Source organism: Rhea americana, unplaced genomic scaffold (assembly GCF_003343005.1).
Source record: "Rhea americana isolate MKP2758 unplaced genomic scaffold, rheAme1 scaffold_32, whole genome shotgun sequence".
Classification (NCBI taxonomy): Eukaryota; Metazoa; Chordata; class Aves; order Rheiformes; family Rheidae; genus Rhea; species Rhea americana.
The window spans coordinates 2,941,449-2,966,038 of record NW_028186446.1 but is presented as its reverse complement, the minus strand read 5'-3'; the positions used below and the strand labels follow the sequence as shown (position 1 = coordinate 2,966,038).

Below are 24,590 nucleotides of genomic sequence, written 5' to 3'. Positions count from 1 at the left end.
CTGGGGAAGGCGGCCGAGCGCCGGGCACGGGAGCTGGTCTGCGCGTTGCGCCTCTTCTTCGCATCGCCGGCTGAGGTGTGAGAGCAGCGTGGGCTGCCGGCTTCGCGCGTGGGCTCTCCTCGGGGGGCCCCGGTGCCCTGCCTGCGGGGCTTCTGTCCCGCCGGGGTAAAAATGCAGCGTGGGAGCGGGTTGCAGTCGCAGCATCAGTGTATTAAAAGGGGAGGGGGAGGATCGCCGTGGAGCCGCGGTGAGGGAGCGCCAGCATTGCGCGCAGCTCTGCAGAAGGCGGTGATGAAACTGGGGGCAGAAGCAAGCTCTTCTGGTCTCCAGTCTCACGCGCTGTGGAGCAGACCACGCTGTGCTGGAGACTGTGCCCAGGCACATAGCACTCGGCAAAGGGCTGCCCGTCACACATCCAGGGATAGCAGTCGCCACGGCCAAAACTCTTGCGTGATCATAACTCTGCTGGAGTGTACATTTTGGAAAACACTTCAGCACGAATTACTCATTAGTATATTATTATTCTATATTCTATATATGTGTGTTTCTCCTTCCCACAGGCTCTTTGAGGCAGAGACTGGTCCCTTGCAATGTGTTTGTGCAGTGCCTAGCACGCTGGAGAGTAGATCGAGGCTGAAACTTCTAAGTGCTATAAATAAGTAATATAGCATGGAATATATTTCAAGGACTTCACCATGCAACACTGAAGAAAACTTTGAGCCCTACACTCCTGACATAAGTTCCTGGACAATAACTTCCTACCACACAAGCAGAGTTAGCTCTGTTGGCCACGTCTCAGGGGATATTAAGCCTGTTGGTCAGTAAAATCCCGAAGAGTGCAGGTGTGTGCTGTAGCCATCTGTGCAGACCGTGGTAGCTAGGCAGTGCTGTATCAGCCAGGCCAAGATGTTGATACCTTGTCTCCCTCATGGTTCATATCCTGTCCAGCTGTTCTTTTGCAGCATTTTTGCTTTGCAGGTAGCTATCTTCTATATTGGCTTAATTTTCTCAGTTTTAAACCATGCAAAGTAATGAGGTAAACTGAAAGCACAAGAGCTGTGTGTGGCACAGCCGGAGGAGGAAGGCGGGAGGGGAGAGAACCCCAGGCCTAACTCACTTCTCTTGCTTGCTTTGTCCTTCAGATCTCCTTGGCTTTGTGCAGACGATGGTCCCCAAGACTGCATGCTAGCTCCTGGTGGCCGAGGCAGGAGGCACGTCGGGGCCGGGAGCAGAGGGTGAGGACTTCCTACTGCTCCTCGAGCAGAGGTGCCAGCAGCGTGGGCTATCTGCAGCACGAGCAACACACTAGTTTTCGGAAAGCAGGCGAGAGCGGGAGCCGCGCCTGAGGCACGCCAGGCGCAGGGGGAAGAGCAGTGGCGGCAGCATGGATAAGGACAGCACAAACCTGGCTGACCAGCAGTACGAGTGCGTGGCTGAGATCGGCGAGGGAGCCTACGGGAAGGTGTTCAAGGCCCGAGACTTGAAGAACGGGGGCCGCTTTGTGGCGCTGAAGCGGGTGCGGGTGCAGACGAGCGAGGAGGGGATGCCGCTGTCCACCATCCGTGAGGTGGCGGTGCTGCGGCACCTGGAGACCTTCGAGCACCCCAACGTGGTCAGGTGAGGAACGGAGACGGGCGTCCTGCTCAGCAGGGACGTGCGTGGGAGTTTGGGTTCAGACGACTTTGTAGACGTGTGTAGATTATCACGTTGCACAGAAGCGGTAGCTGAAGAATTTATGCTTTGGGGGAAGATCTTGCAATTCGGCGCTCTTTCGCCGTTACTGATTCCGCCAAGCGCTGGTGGCCATGCTGCCAAAAGTGAGAAGGAACGAAATGGAGGCCTTGCCTTGGGGGGGGGGGGGGGGCAGCAGCACAGCAGAGACCCCGAGTAAACGACCCAGGTCCTTGGACAGATGCTATCAGTGGTAACGCTGCCCCGCCGTAAGCTGTTACGTTCTTACGTAACTAGGAAAGCCAAGCATGTCGTCTCTGGCTTGATTAAATGCTTTACTGAACTTTTKGGGTTGCAAAGAAGGAAGCACAAAATATGGAGGGAATTTTTTCTAAGGCTTTTTTTTTTTCCTGGAACATTGGAGGGAGGCATTTCCTGCTGTATAATTTATTTACTTCTGGCTTTGTACTTCAGATTTACTACATGGTCACACCTTAGATTGACCAAACGTTTTGGAAGATGGTTTTAGTACAGATTTCACTCCCAACCCCTAGCATCTTATGAGCATGTTTTTTTATTGCTCTGAACTTTAACAAATAAGCTTCACTCTGCAGATCCCCAGATACACAGTAGTTTGAAACTGGTCTGCATCTAGGTGGTGATGCAGTATTAAGAAGACTATTTCTTGTTATTTATATTATTGTACATAGCAAAGGGAAAATATTTCATTCTCTACTAATACTAAGCCTCTTTCAGGCCTAGAGAAACATTCTGATGTCAGAGGTGATTTTCAAACTGGCTTGTAGCTGTGATCCTCATGTTTGTTTTAAGGTCTGAGATGAGGGTTTTTATAAGAGCTGCAAGAGGAAAGGCAAGACAGGGAATATTTAAAGTGCAGAGCAAATAGCTAGAGATAAATTCATTTTCTTTTATTTCTTGGCAGTGTAATAGAACACTCTTATTTTTTCCAAATCTGAATGAACAAAGAGTATATATTCTGAAATAGGGAATGAGTTGGTAGAAAGTCATAGGTCTCCGCAATGAGCAATAGGATGCAGACAGCTGCTCACCCTTTTCCATTGCTAATCAAACAAATCCACTATTTGATTAATAACCATTATTTTGACTAGCACCTAGCAGTGCCAAAGGCTTAGTCAATAAATTTCAAAAGTGGTCATCTTAGCATGGGCAACATACCGTGTTTGGGCACTGAATCAAGTGACTTGGTTTACAGAGGAGCACGTACAACTTTCTTGGTAGTAGAGATAATTAAGAGTTCTTAAAATCTCTGAAATTCAGACCACTAATTTCTGAGAGTAACTGTAGATTTAGGCATCCAGGTTTAGACATTTATGTATTTGAAAATTGTACTCCTTATTTGGGAATAATTAAATATTACAATATATATGACTTTTTTGTCAGTGAGATCTTTCCAGATGAAGTAAAAGAATTTTTTTGAACAGCTTTCTAATCTTAAATTCAGCAAATTAATGAAAAATAAAATTTATGAAATGCTTATGCAGATGCAGGCTTGTTTTGTTTGGGCTTAAGTACATAGTATTACATAATATTGGATAAATATATTGCAGTTTAAAATATTTTTATGAGTTTGAATGAAAATTCATTATCTGCAAGCAGCAAGTATTGAGAATGTAGTTTCAGTATAGAAATCTCTGACACTGTTCCCAGGTCCTAATAGTGTTGTTGTGAAGCCTGGAGCATTTGCTACAAGCAGCATTTCAGACACGAGGGGCTGGGTTGTTACGTATCAGGATGCGTAGGATCTTGGCTGCACACCTTTTGCAAAAACCGACGGGGGAGTAAAAGAAGCAATTTCAAACATCATCTCTTCCAAAATGGAAGGAATGCTATTTAAAAGCTGTTGTGCATATTTGTAATCTGTAGAGCAGGTGAAGTTAGAACTAGCATTTTGGAATGTTTGAAATTATTTCCTTGTAATGAAAAGTTACTTGAACCAGTTTAAATGCCTCAGTTCTGTTACAAAATACGGTAGAAGAGTTTGCAATTTATTATGATTAGGGGACTATTTTTGTGGTATGTAAATATATTCAGAAAAGGGTATACTGTAAATGAGGAGCTGGAGTTTCAGGCGGCTGACCTAGCTACACTCAATTACCGAACATAATTTGCTTACAAAAATGTTCATTGTGCCTGCATTCTGGAAATTGGTATCATGGCAAGGTTAGTAAATGTAAGTAATGGCATATGCATTGTCTAAGTACTGTATTAAAAGATACATCACTTTCAGAGCACTAGAATGAAAACACAAATATAGGAAATGAGGTTTTTTGAAGGAAAAAATCTGGATTTTTTTTCAGAATATTACAGACAACCAGCTTGGGACAAATAAGTGAGAAATGCAAATATAATGTAGAGTCTGTTATCTCTGAGTAATGACATGTGTGATCCACAAGTTGTTCAGTGCAAACCAATAGTCACCCTGTGAGTCAAAATTTAGACAAACTTGAAATAATTGAGGCACATATGATCTGTGCTGCTGAGAGATMTTGGCTGTGGCATCAGTTGATAGCAACTGCAGTAATCACAGACCACATCTAGGTGTGCTAGAGTGGTAGAATTGGGCTTTTCCAGAGCATATAGTGAGGAGCTGAGAAATCCAGGGCTTTTCTGTCCCCAAGAAGTRGTGTTGAATGTGAAGAGTAGTTTGATGAGGAAAAGACTCAACTCTTGCTAGGTAGAGGTGTAGCTCCATGGTTTGTTGGTGATGGAGCCATGATGCAGGACCAGCAGCTGGCCCAGGATGGTCAGAGTGGGCTTAGATTCCCCTCCTGTGAGATCMTGAGAAATTCTTAGTGCCAAAACTGGTTCTAGTGCTTGTCATTGGGGTTGGAAAAGAATTTTCTTCCTAAAGTAGAAGTGTCTAAATAGTCTAGAATAAATATTGAAAATATATTTATCGTGTTTTTTTCATGCTACTCCTTGCTAGTTATTAGATCTTTGGGCTTCTATCAAAGTCTGTCATTTCCATAGTAATGCAGTGAACCAGCATGATTACTTTCCAACAATAGAGAGTGAAGTTGGTTAAGAGCTCGCTGCAAAATCAAACAAAAAGAGATGCTAGATTAGAAGAGAAAAAAAGTCTAWTCTTCAGCAGAAAAGTGATGGTAGGAAAAGTCTCTGAACACTGATTGTAAAGGGAGTAAGGGTTGGTGGATTGATCCAGAATTTAATCAAAAACAACATACGGAAACACATAAAGAAAGTGCAGTAAAAAGGATAATTTATTTGTACTTATAATAGTCTCCTGTTCACATTTGCTCTTTTTTAAAGTTGCCTAAGTCAGCACACCTTAGTCTGTTTTACTTACCTTAACAAAATAGAACAAAAAARTAGCTAGTCTTCAAGAACAAATGCAACTGTGAATTGCTCTAAAACGAAGTATGCTGTAGATTATGAAATGGCCCATGTAACTGGAAGGCTGACCAAGGTGCTCCTCTAGCTCATCTTTCAGATAATACGATGAAACGCTTTGTTAAAACTTTACTCTGTACAGTAGTTAAATCTGGCAAAAATTGGTCCAGCACTTATGTAATTTAGTGCTCTTCTCTTTGGGAAGAAATGAAATATATGTAGACAAAGGACAGACTTTGCCAGGAATAAATGACATATTAGATTCAGGAAATTCCTGTGTGTAAAACTGGGAGTATTCCCTGCTGTAATATATCTGTAAAAATTCTTCTTGTGATTTTAATGTTAAATTCAGCACTGTATTGTGTCTATTTTATATTTCTCCTGATGGTAATCAGATGAATAATTTTCCTCTAATGTTAATCGCCCATCAGACTGAGTTTGCACTCTAGGAAGGTAGTATCARGGGATACTGTAATTCTTGCAGTGTTTGTTTTCTAACACATATGTATACATTCAGCAGTTCCACTAGTGTTGAACCTTAAGCAAATCAAGCAAAACTGCAAAGCTCTGTATTTTTGCTTCCTGGCACATACATTTTTTGATAAGTCTAACTTTTTTAGTATTCCTCTGGGTTAGTAGGTCTTATATTTTAAAACAACCAGAATCGTGTTAGAATATAACCTATTAGAATGTAATCTGACCTGGGATATTATTTCAAAGATAAGCATTAGAAGTCTTGCAATTCAACAACATAATAATTGCCATATAATAAGGAATTTAAAATCATAGTTCTCTCCTTTTTCTTAACTTGCAGAATAGGTAGCCCAGATAAATGACTTCTATTCAACATAATGGTCTACCTGGCTGAAAGCATATTTATTCCTCAATCTGTTTGATATAGGGAGAAGTCTGTAGGAAACCCAATAATTATGAGTATTTATTAGCACAATTCTGCAGTGTTCAACATTTTATGTTACTTTATATCTGATGAAATATAAATGCTACTGTGAACTGCGCTGTGCAGTACAGCTGTATGTTGTTTTCTCCCTACTTTTGCAGTCCGGTGATCCTCACCTCTTATCTTCTGCTTTGCACATGGGTGTTTCACRGAGCGCACCAACTGATTCCCTTGGCAGGGAAACCTGAGTGTGGCAGCCAGAGGCTGGTGCATACTTGAATCCCATCCCACACTGTGCACAGACATAAAGACCAGCTCTTGACTTTGCTCAGGGTCCCAGAAGGTGCTTCAAACTGCACATACTAAGATGGAGGTATCTTTCTCCCAGTGTCTTAAAATCCTCCATCTAACCTGATAGAGCATTCAGAATATATATATAGTAACTCATCAGTGCAGAGCAAAATGCTTTTGCAAAGCAATTTCAAACYGTAGTTGTTCGCTTCACATTCAGATCATATGGGAACTTAAAATGGGAGAAGAATTTCAAAATGCGGTAGCTGGTTTTGTTTCTCTTTCCAGCATGTGGTAATTTTGATATTGGCTTTATTTCTGTACTGCTAATAAGTCTGGAGGATGATCTCAAATGACTGAGGTGTTCCAACCCTTGAAGTGAAGCATTTCTATTTTAGGGGGCGTTTGTCTCCAGTGAATTCTGCTTCCTTCCTCACTTCCTTTTTCTGCCAAGCTAATGTTAAACTTCTAGTGTATGACATCATTCCTGCAGAGCAACAGCGCGCAATGCAGTTTATTTTTGTATAGTACCACTTATATGGCATGTGACAAGCCCCTGGAGAGAAGGACCTGGATACCTTTACACTGTTAGGTACAGGGATTATCATGCACGCTGAAGGAGTAAAATAAACTGCAGAGATAAATTAGGCAGAAGAGCAGAAACTTGAGACTTAAAAACTGCCAGGGTTAAAGGAATTATTGTGGCAGATTAATCTCAATTAAGATACAAGAGGTGGATGAATAATAGGAAGGAAAAACTAAGTGAGCTTCAGAGTCAATTTTAGTCTAACACAAACAGGATAGTCTTCAAGACGAGACTTGAAGAGAGAAATGCCTTGGCGGAGAGAGGAATTTCCAGGCTCAGGAGCAGTGTGAGAGCATGGGAGATGCTCCTTTGCTTCAGAGAGTGCGGGGGCTGAGGGGACGACACCCTGCCAGCCCACTGGGGAGGGAGACAGGGCTCGCCTGGAGAGAYGGTGTCTGCGACGGCGAGAGAGCCAGGGGCAATGAGGTGGCCAATGCTGGATGGGGTTTGATGGTAGGTAGTATTTGGAGGAGTTTGTTAAGCTGCTGGAGGATGCTGTGAAGTGACTGCACGTGAATGCTGGCCTGCAGTCACCTATTTGCAACCCTGCAGTGCAGAGAAAAAGCATATGCAGGGAAAATAAGCAATGTCCTTACTGTTCATATTGATGCTTTATTAATAATGGATGTGGTGATTTAGTTTGAATACATGATCCACCAGAAACAGGACAAGATAAGAGTATGTTGGAAAGGAAAGGTTGACTGTAGAGTAGTGTTTTAAGCCCTAGGAAATTCATTTTCTGGAGTGAATACAAGCTTTCTTCAAAAAGCATTATGCTTATGCTGAATCTAAGCTTTCTATAAAAAACAGGTTTGCAGTCTTGGTGTGAGTCAATGTTAGCCGTTTTAGATCACGTGCAGCGCTCCCTTCCTCCTGCAATTCCGCGGATGGCTCTGCCTGCGCTGTTCTTGGCGAGACRCAGTCTCCCTGCGTGCCGGCCGGAATAAAAGCCAGCCCGTTTGGCCACAGTCAGCGCTGATGACAGTCTGCTACTGCCTGGCGAAGTCCTGGGAGCAGGTAGGCGTCCACGGGTTAGTGGCTTGGGGCACAGGATTGAAAGCTGAGCCGTGGAAAGAGCAGGACGGCAGATGCTCCATCCCAGCAAGCAGGGGTAGGGGTGAGTTAACGGGGACTTCCCGGGTTGCTTCGTGGAACCTCGATGCCTACGGAGGTGTGGAGTAGAGCAGAGAGAAGGAAAGAATGAACGATCCTTCCCAGGGGCTTGAAAGAAAGTAGGCTGTAGGCTGCCACTTAGCTGTGTCCTAAATGAGTCACTCAGGTACCCTCAGTGGGATTCAAGTAATTGTTTGAAGTTTGTCACATAAGTTAGTGCCTTATCAAACAGGAGTAGATACAGTGTTGAGTATGCGCTGCACTTTGAAGTTCTGAATAGGGCTCAGCGACAACACAGTGATTGGGACAATACACATAAGGATATGAATCACAGATACCAATTCTTGTATTGCATTAACTGGAGCATTAGCTCTAGAGAAATCTCTTAAAAGTTCAAACAAATCATGTGGAATAAATAGTATAATTATCTTGATAGAGCAGAAAGACTGTGTACAGTAACACAAATTTGGCATTGAGAATGGTTGTTATATGTGTCTATCTTTGACTAACTTAGTAATTCTTACTTGATTTAATTCTGTCCTGAAGTTTTAATATTAAAGTTCCATAAAATACAGAGTTTCATAACCCTAAATCAAATACAAGTTGCTATTCATATCAGAAAATTGTGGCTGTATGTAGAGCATTTGGTTTTTACTCTTCACGCTCTGTGTGAAATCTGATTGGTTTCCAGTTTTGCCAAAGAAGAGGATTCTTAATAATCTCGCAAATTGCCATAAGATAACTGTGCTGTTATATGCATGTACATATAACTAAGCCCTTTTTTTTGTTCATATGAAAAGAAATTTTTCCTCATATCAATTCTTCACATTAATATCTTTCCTTTATTCTCAAAAATACTTTAAATTAGAAGGGCATGATTACTTACAAGATATACTTTAAACTAAAAAAAAAATTTCTTTTTAATAGATGAACTGATTTAGACTTTTCCAACGCCAGTTTGAGAGGTTTTTGATAGTAAGGCCATCAAATAGTGGAAATGTGACTGTTGACTTCCATGACGTTCCAAAAGGCATCACGACAGTGCATTCAAATTATTCTGTTAATTGGCCTATTTACTTATTTACCTGTATGCTCCTTAGAACACTTGTCTCATCCTTAAAAAAAGGTGCACAGAGAAATATTCTTCTAAACAAGCATTTAAAACCGTGCCTTAAGTTTTTATAAAGCCCAGTTGTGTTTTCTGTAGGCAAAATGCATACTGTATTACATAAGTAATAAGAAACTATTCCATATGAAGCCTCAGATGTCTTTTCAGTATTTTAGAGGAAGAGGGGTCTATCCCTAAGAAGCATTCCAAATAATTTTAGGACCAGGTGCTGATTTCAATTACTGAAATGAAGGCTGTACTGGAATGTGCCAATTTGCTGATACTAGTGGAGTTGCTTTGGGATAGATTTCCCTTGGCATATCTTGAAATCAGTTTACAAACTTTGTACTAAGTTCCCTGTTGTTTTAAAAGCATTCATGCTAACACTGACTAGAGATCACTCTGGTTTATCATAAACAGGTAATTTGTCTTTTCTTAGTAAAAGAAAATAAAACGTAATTCAATTATGAATTCATCTTTGTAGGAATTTCCCATACTTAATGATTAAAAACCCCGTTCTAATGCAGATGAATCATACTAAGCTTAAATGAAACTTACTGAGTTTGGACTTTTGCAACATTAGTCAGTGCAGAATGTTACATGTTTTGATAGAGATACAGAAAGGAAGTGAGAAATAGAATGGAAAAGTCTATGCGAGTTTTTCTTCTCTCTTATAAGAAGTTTTGGCTAGCCTTGTAGTGTCTGTTTGAAGTACGGTCACTACGATAAATGCCTCAAGGTGTCTGTTGCTGTTTAATACCTTCAGAGACTTCCTTTCTCCCCGAGCTCAGTTAATTATGAGCTGGAAGTGCCGGTACTTTGTTTGCTGTTCGTAAGCGAGCGTGTTCCTCGGAGCTCTCAGTGAGCGCAGTTGCTCGCTGCGCTGATGCTTTTGTTCCCCTTCGTCCGGGGAGCCGGCACCGTACTGTAAGGAGAGAATTCTATCACTATTTTTTTCACATTTGATGTGGTATTTTGCATACAGCTGCAGAGTAGACAGTTACCTTTGAAAGGAACATTTGGCTGGTTTAATTTGATTAGAGCAAACCACCTCAATCATTTCTGAACTAAGACCGTTTTCATTTTGACTTGGCAATGGGAGTTGGGAATGTACTGACTGTACTTAGAGAGGCGGGGGAGTGCTAGTTTGGATACACATCTAACTCTGACACAAAACAAGCTTAGAGGACTTCGCGCACTCTGCCCCTTCCCCACAAATAGGGAGGGTGGTGAAACCCTTCGCTACCGCATTTAACTTTCACCTATTRTGGCAAGGAATCATGATCAGTCACTGTGAATGTTTCTCCAAGAAGCTGGAAAAACTTAGCAGGATTGAAATGCATCATCATACGTTTTAAAATATATTTTAAAATGTGTTTAAAAAGCACATGCAAAGTTAGATATAGGATATGAGAGTCTTCTGTTTACAGCAAACTTAAAACCCCCTAGCAAGAGCATTTTGAGTAAAGATGTGATAAATTGCAACTTACAAATATAAATGTGGTGAATTTCTCGGAGGAAAAGTGTATCAATATTAAAATTCTGTCATTTTTAGAAACTCCTAGTACAATTCCCCCCTATTCTGCCATTCCTCTAGCTTTCTTTTCTTACCCCTTTCTCCATCATAGAAATACAAATATATTACCAAAGTATTATATATATTACTTATTAAAGATTAAGAATCTTAAGATTTACAGTATTATCTATTCTTTTTGTTTTTCAGTTGTTCTCACTGGCAACCAAATCATTTTCATAGAAAAGCCCTTGTGACTATCTAGAATATCGATGTGTCTTACAATAAAGTTTAATGAATTGGCAAATGCCAACCCTTCAATCAATTAGGCCTGCATGGCATTCTCCAGAAAAGTGGATTACGACCTTTAAGCTCTCTGACTTTGCATTAGTAGATTATTGTATTTAGAATATTTTAGTCAGAAGATTACAAYTGAAGGAAAATCTTTAGGCTATTCTTGTGTTATGTTCTGGAAAACAATAAAAACCATAAACCATTCATCTATGTGAGCAACTTAACATACATTACTAATGAGGGAAMTGTATTCATATCTTCCAGCTAATTCAAGAATACAGTTGTAAACTTAACGCTTGAGATTCTACTGATGAAGTTAACATGCATAGAGTTAAAGTGATTTATATCACGCTGGTTGTTCAGATCACAAATTCCTGATGTTAAGATGAAAAATGCTTAATAGAGCAGGCAGTCTGTGCAGAACTCTTCTCTCAAGTACACACATTTGAGAATTTTCCATGCAGATTTTAGATCCACAGCTACTGAATTTATATATATATTTTATTTGCTGATAAGCAACTTAAAGTTTCTCCTGATCAATTTTTCCGCTCCCCTATCTTCCCTTTTAGCACCACAAATAACTCTTCTCTACCTTAGTATTACACTCTCAAATATTTGATGCGTGTCCCCAAGTAGTCACCTACAAATTGTAATTTATACAGTGCTGTACTTCACCCAGAACTCCATCCTACATCACAGATACAGTCATTTAAGTGATATATACATCTCACTACTTAAAGAAGAAATACCTACAATTAGGGACTTTTTGATTGCTGTACTTCATTAGAAAAAGGTATGTCTAATTTTTTACTCATTAGCACAGCAGAAGAACCTTTACTGTTGATTTCCAGCTTTCTTACTGACAGAGAAAGTCAATGACCTGCATTATTTTTCTCAACTAGGAGGTAGGTTACAAGGTGGATCTCATCTGATAATTTTTCTAACCTCATATTTTGTTTATATTTATGACCTTTATGACACTGAGATTGAACAGCATTTGCACTTTTAATTAGCGTATTGTTTATCCTTAGATAACCTTCTAGATTGTTAATGGAGATAGGCCTGCCACCAGTCATTGTGGTTTTCTCTTAGACCTCTCAATTTGTTGTCGTGATGTTCATCTCTGCTTTTTTTTAAAGGCTGAGCAACCAGTTTTGATCAAAGCAGTGATATCTATATCCAGGCAGGTTTGAATTAAGTGTTCCATTAAACTTCTAACATTTGCTATTTTCAAAATGGCCCAGACAAGTTAGTACTTCTGCAGGATGGAACATCTGTATCTTTTTATTCCACTGAATCCCATTCAGCACATTGCCTTTATGTTTGTAACTTCATTAGAAAAAGAGAGAGACAGAGAGTTACCTGGCATTAACTGCTATTGTGSTGCTTATTGTTCATGTTGTCTCAAGAAAGCTATTTTTTTAATTACTTTTTATTTTATTAGGTCTGATTAAAATATCTGTTAGGGATGACAGTTAAACAAAAGCAAATCTCTTTCCAGTTGCGAAATACAAGCAGAATTGAAAGAGAGACTATAGGAGACCACAGCAGTCCAAAACCAGAATAATTGCAAAAAAAGAGTTAGGTAACCCATTTGACTGAAAATGAAAGGTATTTGTGGCTATAGATGAAAGCCAGATAGGTGAATAACACTGATGAGGGAGTGTTTCCAGAAGATGTTTTAAATATATCGGAATGCTTCAGATTAATGGGATATTGTGATATCTGTAAGCAAATGCATTTCAAAGATTGCTTAGGTTTCAGTGAGCTGAGGCAGAGCAGTCAAGACCGTTCTGCAGAAACAAAGAGTAAGTTATAAAAAGCAAATAAACATGTAGGGTTGTTCTACCATCCTCTGGATCAGTGGAAGGATATTGAGCTTTAATTCTGGAAGAAGTTGGAAAGTCAACTAAATTTACTAAAACCGTAGGAAAGGACATTTTCAAAYACTATTAACAAAGTGGACAAACAGGACACAGTTTAAAGAACAACTTAACAGACCCCTTCAGTGAAGGAGCTATTCTTAAAGTACAAGGAAGAGAGATCATTCTCTGCATAGTCTGAACTAACTTGCAGTAGTTGATTTAAGAAATTTTTACAGTCAAGCCACAATGTAATATTGGCCACAAGATAATTATATTTGATATCTTTGGAGAAGGGATGGTTCCAAAACTTGGTAATAACAATAGGCTTTAGAAAAGAGAGATTAAGAAAGAGGTAGTTAAAAAATCAAGAGGGAGGATATTAAAATGCTTAGATTTAGCATGGTAGCTGCTTAAATAGAGATTTGTAGCAGACATATATCCTTCCTTGGTGTGATACTCTGTCCAGTCATTGGAAATCCTAGCTACTGTTTTGGATCTGAAGCTTCTTTCTGGGTGCCAGATACAGGGTGCCTTAAACATCTTTGTGCCTCTTTTGGTGCCCCAGAGGAAAGTTCAAAGGGAGGCACCAAACTTTCTCCGTCCCCCTGGAGGCACAGAAGATACACCTACCCACCCATAAAAAAACTGAAACAGGAACACAAGAATTGTGAGCAGTCCTCTAACTTTAGCCATCAAAATATTAAGTGTATACCCAGTGATGATTTAGATTTTTCCATGGCAAATGGAGAGAGAGAATGTGCTTTCTGCTCATGATTCATCCTGGCCACCCTCAATACCTGCGCTGGGATAGAGTTGATTCCCCCTGGAAGTGCCTTGTCTGGATGACCAGTACAGATTGGACTCCCAACTAATGTTAGATGAGATCAATGCCAGTTGGTTTGGTTCAAAAGTTTAAAGGTGGATAATGGAAATAGTAAATAAGAAAAGTTACAAAAGCAGATAGGAAATTATTTGGGAGTAGGAGAACAAGAAGCTGGTATTTAAATCGGGGGCGCTTGGACTATCAGAAGTCAGAGGAGATAATCAATTAGCAAGTGAGTATTACAAGGAACCTTATTTTTCTATAGTATAGGGATTGTTGATAAGGGTTTGTAGAAGACACACTTTTTTTATAAAGTAGCAAAAATGTACTCGTCCTAATAGCAGATTGTGGGTTTCTGTGAAATGTACTGACTTCAGACACTCAGTCTGCTTCTAGTTTGCGCTTGGCACTGAAGTACTAAAGGGAACAGGATGTAGCTGGAATGGGTAGTCACATCCTGGTTACCTCGTACCCAGTCTTGAACTCCAGCACACAGAAGTCATTTCGGTCGAAACTTGTTAATCTTTTCCAAGTGGAAGAATAGTTGAAGATGTGCATCAGAGACAGCCACTGCAAGTGGTTTACGGCATCTGTCAAAGGCTTCTCAAATGTTGAGTCTCTTTCCTAGTTTTCTCATTTTTCTTCACCCTGCTGTACTGGTCTAGTACAGCATTTGCCACTAAGTGGACTGATTTTCTCATTATTAACAATATTCTGATGCTACACATAGTTTTCCTTCATAAGTGCCTCAGATACCTTTAGAGCAAATTGCTTGATAATACAGTTGCAAGTAATTGGAAAAAATCTGGTATCTAAYTTATATTCTACTCTGAATTACCAAAAAGCTGAAGTCTTTGGTGATTGGTAGAGGTAATATAAACGTTATTTTGGAATAACGTTTTGCAATTTCGTTTTATTTTTTATCATCTCAAGACATGGCAGCTCACGTTGTTATTAGGTGATAGCCTGCAAAATTAAAATCAATCTATTCTGCTAACAGATTTTTCTACTTAGCTTTCCAGGTTACAATGTTTTATGTCACRTGCCTGTTGGAACTACTTCTTTCATAGCTTGAACAACAAAGCCTGAAAACAGGTTTTTTATCATGGAACTGTTAACAGAATATAACTCTAGCAAAGTAAATAAGTTGTTTTATTAAATTGTTTGGGTATGTATAATTGCCTATGGATATGTATGTGGAAAACAAAAGCTATGAAAATCTCAAAATTTTACTACATTTATTCCAGGAAGTTCAGAATTATTGTTATTGTAACATGGGTAAGGATTATTATACATGTAGAACTGCAGTTAGTTTAAAATCTGGGCTTTAAAAGTGTCTGAATTAATTTTTTTAGTGAAATTTAAAAGACAAAATTGAAAGGGAGTGAGGGCAAGCCAGAAAAAATCATACCCAAAGCTAATTGTTTTTAAAAGTTACATGACATTGAAAATTGGAGCTTGGAACTAAARTGCCATCTCGTTCCTAAGTATAATAAAATAGTAAATCTTATTAAATGTATTCTGGAAGAAGTAAATAAAAATTATAAAGCCTGATGTGAGTGGCAAAGAGCCCAGGCAATATCTGAAAGAGTAAACATATAATGGCCCAGCCCAACAGGGGTTGTCAAATTTAGTAGCAGAGCTAAGTTTTGAAACAGATTACTGTTTTCTTTCTGCCTGTGTACAGTAGAAATGTAATTTTTAAAGGCTTTGTGAAATATTTTGGTGATGGAATCATGATGTCTCCAATTAATATTGACCCTTTTTATTAAATTTTTCAAATCTTGTAAATAGACTCAACATATAGATCCCGGTTATGATGTTATGAAACCAAGAAATGTACGCATGAAAAGCAGCTTAGGAAAAACACCTGAAATTGTTACATTTATTGATGGAAAGTCACTTCAATTCTGTGATAGCTCACAAAGTTGCTGAATGGACCTTTATAAAAAAGTACTAACCAAGTCACTTCTAAGTGGAGACAGCTGGGGTCTATTTAATATCCTGTGTAAAATGGTAGGGGTCGACTTCCTGGAATAACTTAGGAGTTTCATTTCATGATTATCTTACTACGGGAGGGAAACCTGGGGTGGTGGTGAGACTCTTAAACTAAAACATGGCTTTAGGTAAAAGCGCTGAGGCCGTAGCTTTCGTTTGAGCTTCTGCGTTTGGTGGGACGCAATCCCTGCGAGCCCTGTGGCGTCTGGGAGAGAAGATGCTCCATGGATCGCTAGAAATGTCTGTTGGGCAGTTGCTTGCTTCTGCAGGCAGCTGGTTTCAGTATGTTCTTCCAATCCTCTGTTCTTGCCATTTAGGCGTTAGACTACTGCAAGTCTGGTGATTCACAGTTATGCTGAAGGCCCTAAATACCTACGTTGTTTTTTAATTCGGGACATTGGTCCCTAAATCACTTAAACTGTCTTGACAGTTTTATGACATCCTTTTTCCCCGTACAATTAATGCAGCCATATCTTTACTATCTAAGATTATATGTTTCCTTAATGTAGTCTCCGTATCCATTTGATTTAACTACTCTTGACTCCTTGATCTTAGAATTTTATTTCATTTTCTAACTCCTGTTATTCCATTGTACATTGGCCATATGGGTGAAACCGTATCCACCTTTGTAGACCAGTTCTGGTGGAAAATGTTCATAGATAGAAAAAAGTATCAATATATAGCACTAATGGTCAATCCAATGGCAGCTTTATATTAGAAGCCTGTGGTGACAGAGAATGAATTCTCTGCTCTCTGTGGAGAAGAAATGATCTTTCTATACCAGAGTGGCAGGAATGATTGAGGAAGTCAAGTAGCTTCATTGATAAATTGATAACTTTAATACTTGAGGCTGAGGAGTTAAACCAATAGAAACCTTTAAATGTTTATGAATAGTGAGGGGAAAACAGATTGGAAGAAGGCTAGAGGGATAGAGGAGAAGACGAGAGAGATGTGAAAATGAAGTAAAAGAAAAAGAAAAGTAGAGAAAAACCTGGCACAAAAATACAGGAGTTTTCAGCAGCAGATAAATTCTTTATATAAAATTACCTGTTACAATTTTATGATAAAATCTGGATATAAATAATGATGTCCAATATGGTTAGAAATATGGCAGAAATTAGGCTTTTCTTTAGCTGCTTACATAAATGGAAGAATGGAGGTTTTCAAGGAGAGCTGAGAGCTCTGGATGGAAGCACATGATTAAAGAGAGGTAAAGCAAGAAGTCCTAAAATGAAGTTTGGGTAATTTTTTACGTTAGGTAAAAAAGAGATGGAAATTGAAAAAACATAGTGTGTCACTGGAATAGACAAGCAGACAAAGGCCAAAAGAGGTTTCTGTAGAGTGCTGATTCTACGGAGCCTTGCACGGCCCCAGCTGGAGACCATAGCGGTGGCAGGGCCTAAGTTTCTGTTCTACATTGCAGAGGAAGGAGGTAAATAGGATGCTTCCAGGCTTTTGGGATGGGCTACAGAAAATAAGGGGGAGTAGAAGTTCTTCCTTCAGCCCTCCTTGTCTCTCAGTGTCTCCTTATTGTCTCTTGACTTATTGTTGGAATAAAACTAATTATAYAAACAAGAACAAAAAGGCCACACAGGGTTAGAACAAAATCCATCTAGCCCAGGATTTTTTCAAACTAGAAAAGAGCAGATGGCTCAGGGAATGGAGCAAGAACAGGACAGACCTCAAGTGATGATAATTTCTAGCAAATTGAGACAGTGTCTGCAGTTTTGCCACTGACTTGCTCTGTGACCTTAAGTGATCTGTGTCCTCTACTCTGCAAGCCCATGCAGCGCCYGCCCGGGGACATGAGCCAGCGCGGCCTCGCTCCCCAGCAGATGCCCGCTGGTGCCGTGACCCAGCTGGAAGCTGCGTAGCTGCGTTAGCACTGCGGAGCCTCAGCCGTGGCGCTGCCCGGCCTCAGCTCCTCATGCCTCCGGCGCAGCTGACACCRGCTGCGTGGATGAGGCAGAGCACGCTTTGCTTGCAAAGATTGCACAAATACACCTTGTTTTCATTTCCCTATATGTGAAATTGTTTTAGCGCTCCAGGAACCAGACTTTTTTTTTGCAAGGTTTCTTATAGTTTGTTCAATTACTTCAGAAATGTGAAAGATGTGTTGTTGCAAATCAACTAAAATACAGTTTTTGTCATTTGTTTACATCTGACATGTGCCATCATTTACAAAATAATGAATTTATTCCAAAACTATCCTTGTATTAAAATATAAATCCTAATCTCATGATGCTAAAAGACACCCCAAAAGAAATAGCTGCCTTTGCCCTGAAGTAATAAAACAGTCAAATAAAATTTATTGCCAGCTCAAAATACTACTAACACCTCATTTTCATTGCCAAACTCTGCAAATAATCTTTAATTTGTTTTCTTTTACATAAATGTGCAAGAGAGTAAAGGAAATACTTAAAAAGCTGTACAGCCTGTACAATACTTAACTCCACATGCACTAATCTTTAAATGACTGGCTCATATTATCATGTAAACTGGATGGAAAAAGAGGAAATATTTATTAGACAACTACCTGAAGAACTGGAGTATTCTACCTGACAATACATACTTCTAGAATTTTTCACCTGTTCTGGAAATTATTTTAAAACAAGACTGAAATGATGGGACGATCAAAGAGCACACACAGCCAGGAAAGCATAGCTGTGACCGCGCAGAGCCGAATGCAAACCTTCCTGTGGACAAATCCAGACAGGAAGCCCCATTTTTAAGAACTTCTAAAATGCAGTGTCTTAACTTCTGACCAAATGTAATTTGCGTGGTAATAGAAATGAGGATCCCTCTTTATATATTGAGTGTTTAAGAGTAATTGCCTTCTGGCTGAATTTATTAAGCCAGAAAAATACTGTAAATTTGTATTGAAGATTTATTAGTCTCATTTATTTCTTTTCTGTAAAACATGAATATTAAACTGAATCCTGCGAGTTTGTCGCAGGTGAAACTTTCACATTAAAGAAAGTTCTAGACCTGAGCCAAAGCCAGTTAAATAYATGTTCTAACTTCATTGGGTTTAGGTTCAGTCTCTTGTGTGCTGAGATTTTTAAGACTGATCAGGGCCTGTGGGGTAGAATGAATAGGTCAGAGCTTTTTTCAGTGTCTTTTTTTTGACATCTCTCATTTCCTTTTAAGTTCCTTGTGAGAAGAAATTAATATTACGTCTCTTCAAAAATCAATTGAATATAGCCTGGAATCCCACCAACTAAAATTACTTAATTATAGCCTCCCTGGGATAGAGTCCTCTCTCCTAAGTTCAGCTAAAATCGAGTGTCTGGTCTCAATCAGTCATCTAGGCGTCCTTTTGCCAACAGGAAGAGAAAGTACCTCCACAGAGTTACTCAACCTACCTTCTTCTTTCCCTTGAGTATAGGGGAGGTCTGCATGATCACTTGGGCTAACCACCAAACTTCTGAACAGCTAAATTACAGGACGTACCTTTCTTTTGTGGAAGCTAAGGAGAGCGCCCAGCACTCCGTGGACTTCACTAGGCTGTTAATTTTTAATGGATAGCACTTGAGCTATCTGATGATGGATAGCCAAAGGAAGTCACATTCAGTGGAGTTGTCAGGGTTCTGCAATTCTTAGCTCTGCCCTCTGCACATACTGGAATTTATTTTAAGTATAACCTTAACTTTATATTGCCTTAGTTGTGATGCTTTGGTTTTAGAATAAATACCCACTCATTGCTGTGTTCTTTTTTTCCCTCTCCCCCAATTATGGTACTGACATAAGAATATCTAACACTATACTGCTCCAGTTTCCTTTAAGAATACACAAAGAGGAACACAATGTTTAGGTGCATAAATCTGGCTACTTTCCAAATCCAGATCCTGTTTGTCTGTCCTTCTCCTGTGAGCAATTACAACTGTTGTTGGATTTTTGGAAATAATCACATAGTGTCACTTATGGGCAGATGGGGAAATGATTCCCTGGAGATGTTGGACGCAGTGCAGTGCCGCTGGAAGGGCAGCTCTGGTCGTGGTGCCCAGCTGAGTTTGTGCTGAAGAGAGTAGAGGGTCATCGGTTTGGAGTAGACCTTGCCTTCTTGGGAGTAAATCTGGCATCAAAGCCTGATCGAAGTCACTTTTCATATCAAGTGTAGCCAAAACCTGTTGTGAACTACATCTCTATTTTTGTGTCTTTTTAACCTCATRCAGGACAAGCATGCGTGGAATTTAATAGATAAAATCTAAGGCACGTTGTTAGTTTCCACTTTGTCTATTGCTGTGCAGCACAACTTGCATCTGCCGCCTAACCACCATGCGTGCTTCGGAAGTGGGTAGGTATGTCTGGTCCATTTTCAGGGAAGTTTGAGCAGTGTGGCACCATTAGTTCTAGCATGCCCATAAACAGATCATTTCAAAAGATTTAGGCATGTTTAAAGTTGTTTTTGTGCAGTTTAAATAAATATGTTTCCATTTATAAGATAACAAGAACTGTTCATATCTGTTGCTGTCTTCCTAGTCCACCAGGCAAAGACTGAGAACGCGATAGTTCACTGTTTTATTCTTTTGAGAGTTTAAGGAAAAGAAATATTGTCATGAACTCTTTGCAATAAATCATGAACATCCTTTCCCAGGAAGTATGGCCATATTCACGTGAGTCATAAAGCTAATAAAAAGGTTAGAAAGAGGAGACTTTGTATACAAATAGGGCCATTGAAGCATAGAATAGGAGCTCACATGCAGCACCTCAAGTTGTAGGGTTCTGGATTGGGGAAATAGTGAGTGAACTTGATAGGCAAATTCCCTGCAAATTCCCTGCCCCAGCGCTACAACTCAGATGCTGAGGTTAGTCAGCACACATTTTGGATCTCCCTCAGTGGTCTCATTACTATAGGTCCGTGTAGCATTAGCACTTAGTCTTTTCCATAAAAGGATTATAATTTCTTGCATGACAAATACAATAGTTTCCCCAAGTACAGACCACGTATATATGGGTTTAAGTGGCACAGGGGGCTTTATGTTGCTGTCCAGTGAACAGCTGGCTAATTATAAGAGAGAAATGACATTTCTTGGCCTTTTGTCTTCCACACTATGTGGAATTCACTGGAAGCAGTGAATTCTCTTCTCTCTCTTCCTCCTCTGCTGTCAGTTCTGAAAGGCACAAGGCATACAAGGGAGACTCAGCTTTAGGATGAATTGTATGTACTCAGAAGTCAGGTACGTTATTTGTATGCTGAAAGTTATGCACAGCTAAGTTCCTTGGTAGTTTGGGTCCAATGGGTCAAGATCTATGTAGATACTCTTCCTTTTTCTCTGCTATTACCCTAGATCCAAAATAGCCCTTTTACTGACAGGTCTAAAAACGTTTCACAAAAAAATGCTCAAAATTTGTATCGTGTCAAGTGACAGTGCTGTCATAGTAATAAACCAAAAGACTTTTAAGAGGTTTGCACCTGATTTCCTCAAATGGTGCTTATTTCATTCTCTTATGAAGGATTTTTTTTGCTATAGTGTTGTCTAGAAAGCCAAGAACATCATATTTGAGAAAAAAATATGTAATAATAAACCCCAAAATATAAAAAAGGGATATGACAGGGAACTATGCAAAATTTTACTATTTTACTCCTGCATGTACTAACTACTTTTTGTTAATAGATATGCAGCATGTTACATTAAAAGCTCTGTAGATTTCTTTAATACCTTAGAACATTGCAATCAAAGGACTAAAAAGAATGAATTTGCTTTTCAATTTAACAGCTGTCTTTGCTAATATTTATCCTATTTATTTACTTTTTACGTACCAGTATTGTAAACTTTAGCCAATTCAAGCTTTTGTTTTCTTTAGGCTTTTTTTTTCTTCTRTTATGCTATTCTCTCACTTTTGCAGTTGAGCTCACAGGTCAGCAGAACTTATTTTCCTTTCTAAAAGACAACTCTTTATCCTCTTTCGAGAAATACAGACCATGCTGTTCCATCTCTTCCTGTAAAGCATTACAGAAATGTGTTTTGTAACAAGGTTTTGATRTGTCATTGTCTCACAAATTACTATAGCAATGCTTTTCCTGAGGGGTTTAATCTAAATTGTTATTGCCAGTAGAACCACAGCAAGACATTTTGCACTGCTGCCCTTTCTCCCCTGAGCATCACTGCCCCAGCTTTGGTCTCATCTCARCTGCCACAGTCAGGTTCTGGTTACTTGTATTACCAAGAGTTTAGTGTACGCTGGTGAGTTAGCTCAGCTCYGAATAGAGGATGAATTTTGAGTTCAGCAGCTGTCCCTGCGTAGAGTTATGTCGAACAACCATTCATGCCCGGAGGTCATTTGGGAGTAGCTGTCCCTGAACTGCTGAGGAGTATTACAAAAAGTAGACCTCTTCTGTAGTCCTCTATGCTACTTTCCCCATATTTTTTAGGTTTCCCCATCCATCTCTGAAAAGAAAGAGTTTAGAAGAAAATTTGCATTGGAATTGCTTAAAACTTTTAAAATCTTGAAAAAAAAACGCCCCGAAAGTGCTGTGATATTGCAAGGATTTTAAAGATAGCATGAGACAGAACATTTGGTTTGATGCTGTGCCTAGTTTTTATATCGGGTTTGAGTGATATTCTTTCCATAGTTATTTTTGATGTTAAACTCATTGTAAAGTTAGTTGTCTCAAGTGTAGACAATGTCTAAATGGAAAAGAGATTAGATTATTAAGCTAATAAGGACAAGAATAAATAATAAGTTACAAAGTTATGAAATTTTCTGAAGATCAGTCATTGGTTTTATTAAAGCCCAGGAAGCAGATGATCGTTTTAGATACGGCACAATCCTGAATTCAAAATGCAAACTGAAGTGTGGAATTTGTAACAATCAATCTGATTGTGGACTACMCATGAATAAAGACWGAATTTCACTGTGTCCCTTCTTGCGTTAGTAYGACTGGGAGTCAAGGATAACTTCTGTGGTCCTTTCATTTGAATTAAACAAAATCAGTATTCAGACATAAGTATTATTTGTGTGTTGAGCAATTTAAAGGATGGAAACCATGTAAAAAGGAATGCAGTTTTCCCTGAGGGGTATTCTACCAAAAATTTAAAACATTTAATAAAAGATGTACATACAGTACCAATGAATCAGAGCATCTTTAATTTGTACTCTAAACTAGAAGCTTATGCAAGCTCTCGGTACTGTGTAACAGCAATATACATAACTCTGAAAAGCAGTGCACATTTGCATGGCTGAGGACTGCATGAGAGCAGTAAAAACAGGTCAGACAGCTATTGCTGATCTTAAAGAATCTGTCAGTGACTTGCTCTGCAACAGGTCCTGCTGTTTTTCTGATTTGTGAGTGACTTGGCCTGTTGTGCACGGGGAGTCTAACAGTCTGTTTGGTAGGACAGTGCAAAGAGTAAATACTGTCATCAACAGGCTGATATTTTCTTTAGATATTAGTCAGTGTACAGCCAAGTCAGGTTTTAAAATCAGTTCCAGTGAGGTGAAGATATTAATGGACTAGCAGTGAGAAGTGTGTGTTTTGGAAAATGGGTGGGTTATAGGTTGAGTCCTGAAGCTGAAGTTCTGCCAGTGAGAATATTGTTTGAATTACTGAGCCTTACCAGCTTCATTTCTGTTCCGTGGCTATTGAAAATGAACTCCCTTCCCAAAGAAGGTGAACAAGAAGTGGCAGTGTTAGAGCTAGAAAAGGCAGCATTATGTTATAAACAAAGAGAGGTGTAGAGAACATCTTGTCAAACGTAATTTTTGTTGAAGTAAAACTCTTCAACAGCTGAATCCTTTAGTGACTTGGGTGGCACAGGGAGTACATTCGGCCTTTTCGTCTTCTGGGCACAGACCTTGGCTTCTGTTGAAAATGAAAATTAGTTTTGGTGGTTTCATCTGAGCAGATGTTTGTCTGCATCACAAAACCATTCAGTCTGGCACCCAGGCTGGCCTGGGCTCGCGTGAGGCCTGGCGCAGGAGAGTGGGGCTGTTGCAGGTCAGGGCTGAAGGCAGAGCTGCGTGTTGAAAGCTTGCCCAGGCAGCCCACACCGTCGGACCTTTGCCAACGCTATTTACTTGACTTTCAAGAGCATCTATTTCTCTCTGTCCCTTTCTCTGTCTCTCTTTCTCACACACTCTTAAAGAACAAGAACATCTTTTATGAAACTAAGCATTTTAAATAATTTTTTCAAGGCTGAAAGAGGAGATACTGGAAAAAATTACAGCAYGAAGCTCAGCTTGCAGATGAATGATTACCTTGTCATCCTGCTATCTTCCTTCCTTCTCTTAAACCTCACTGCTGACTGGGCTGTAAAAAGCATGTTGGCTAGACCCTGCTGGGATAGGTTTCTGGACCTGTGTTGCTGGAATAAGATGTTCTGCTGCCTTGCTTTCATCGGGCAGTGACTCCTACATGGTAGCTGTCTCTGCTCTGTATGTGACAGGTGATGGCTAAGTGATGGCAGTGTTGAAAACATCTGTCTGCATGACATCTGCCTATCTGAGATAAATTCTTTTATTATATCTGATTTTACATCCCTCTATCCTTTTCTGCTATATGACTGAAAGAGTTACAGATTTTTTTTTTTCTGAAGACAAGAGGGTAGCAGAGCAGGGAAGATGTGCTGAAACTCCCAAAACTAAGCAGAAATGTAGACAATAAGGATTCTAAGTGCCACTGATTGGAGGCTGAAGGTTGCCAGCAGCAGTGTATAMGCACTGAAGCTTATTTTACTTAATCAGAATGTATTTCTGGAATCTGACTCCAGCAAGATGGACCTCACTGTGGGTTGGTTTACTGTGCTACAGGCCATGCTGTGCTGTCGCACCAAATGCTTTCGGTACAGAGGTGGGTCAGCTGGCTGTTGTCCAAGTGTCTCTGTGTTATGCTGCAGTCTGCTGTGGAGGCATAGTGTAGGTGTCGATGCACGTCAGTGCAGCTGCCATTAGCATGACAAGCTAATTGAGAAGCACCTGAAGACCCCGTATATTTTGAAAATGGAACTTAGGTCTTGCATGACTATGTGATTTTAGAAATTTTATCGCAGAAATAGCACACTTCAAAAAATATGGAATACTTTGAATTTAGAGG

The 24,590-nt window shown here is 39.7% G+C and overlaps 1 protein-coding gene across 2 annotated transcripts in view; it reads left to right on the top strand.

The window, feature by feature from the left end:
* Positions 1-24,590, top strand: part of CDK6 (cyclin dependent kinase 6) — a 135,236-nt gene continuing 110,646 nt past the window's right edge. Inside the window, exons 1-3 of one of the 2 annotated variants that reach the window (XM_085310508.1) lie at positions 7-75; positions 561-842; positions 1,143-1,617. In XM_085310508.1, the coding sequence (XP_085166634.1) occupies positions 1,385-1,617 (233 nt within the window). In that variant the 5' untranslated portion in view covers positions 7-75; positions 561-842; positions 1,143-1,384. Of the gene's footprint in view, positions 76-560; positions 843-1,142; positions 1,618-24,590 lie in introns of both variants that reach the window. The other variant, XM_085310509.1, reaches the window with a different exon arrangement.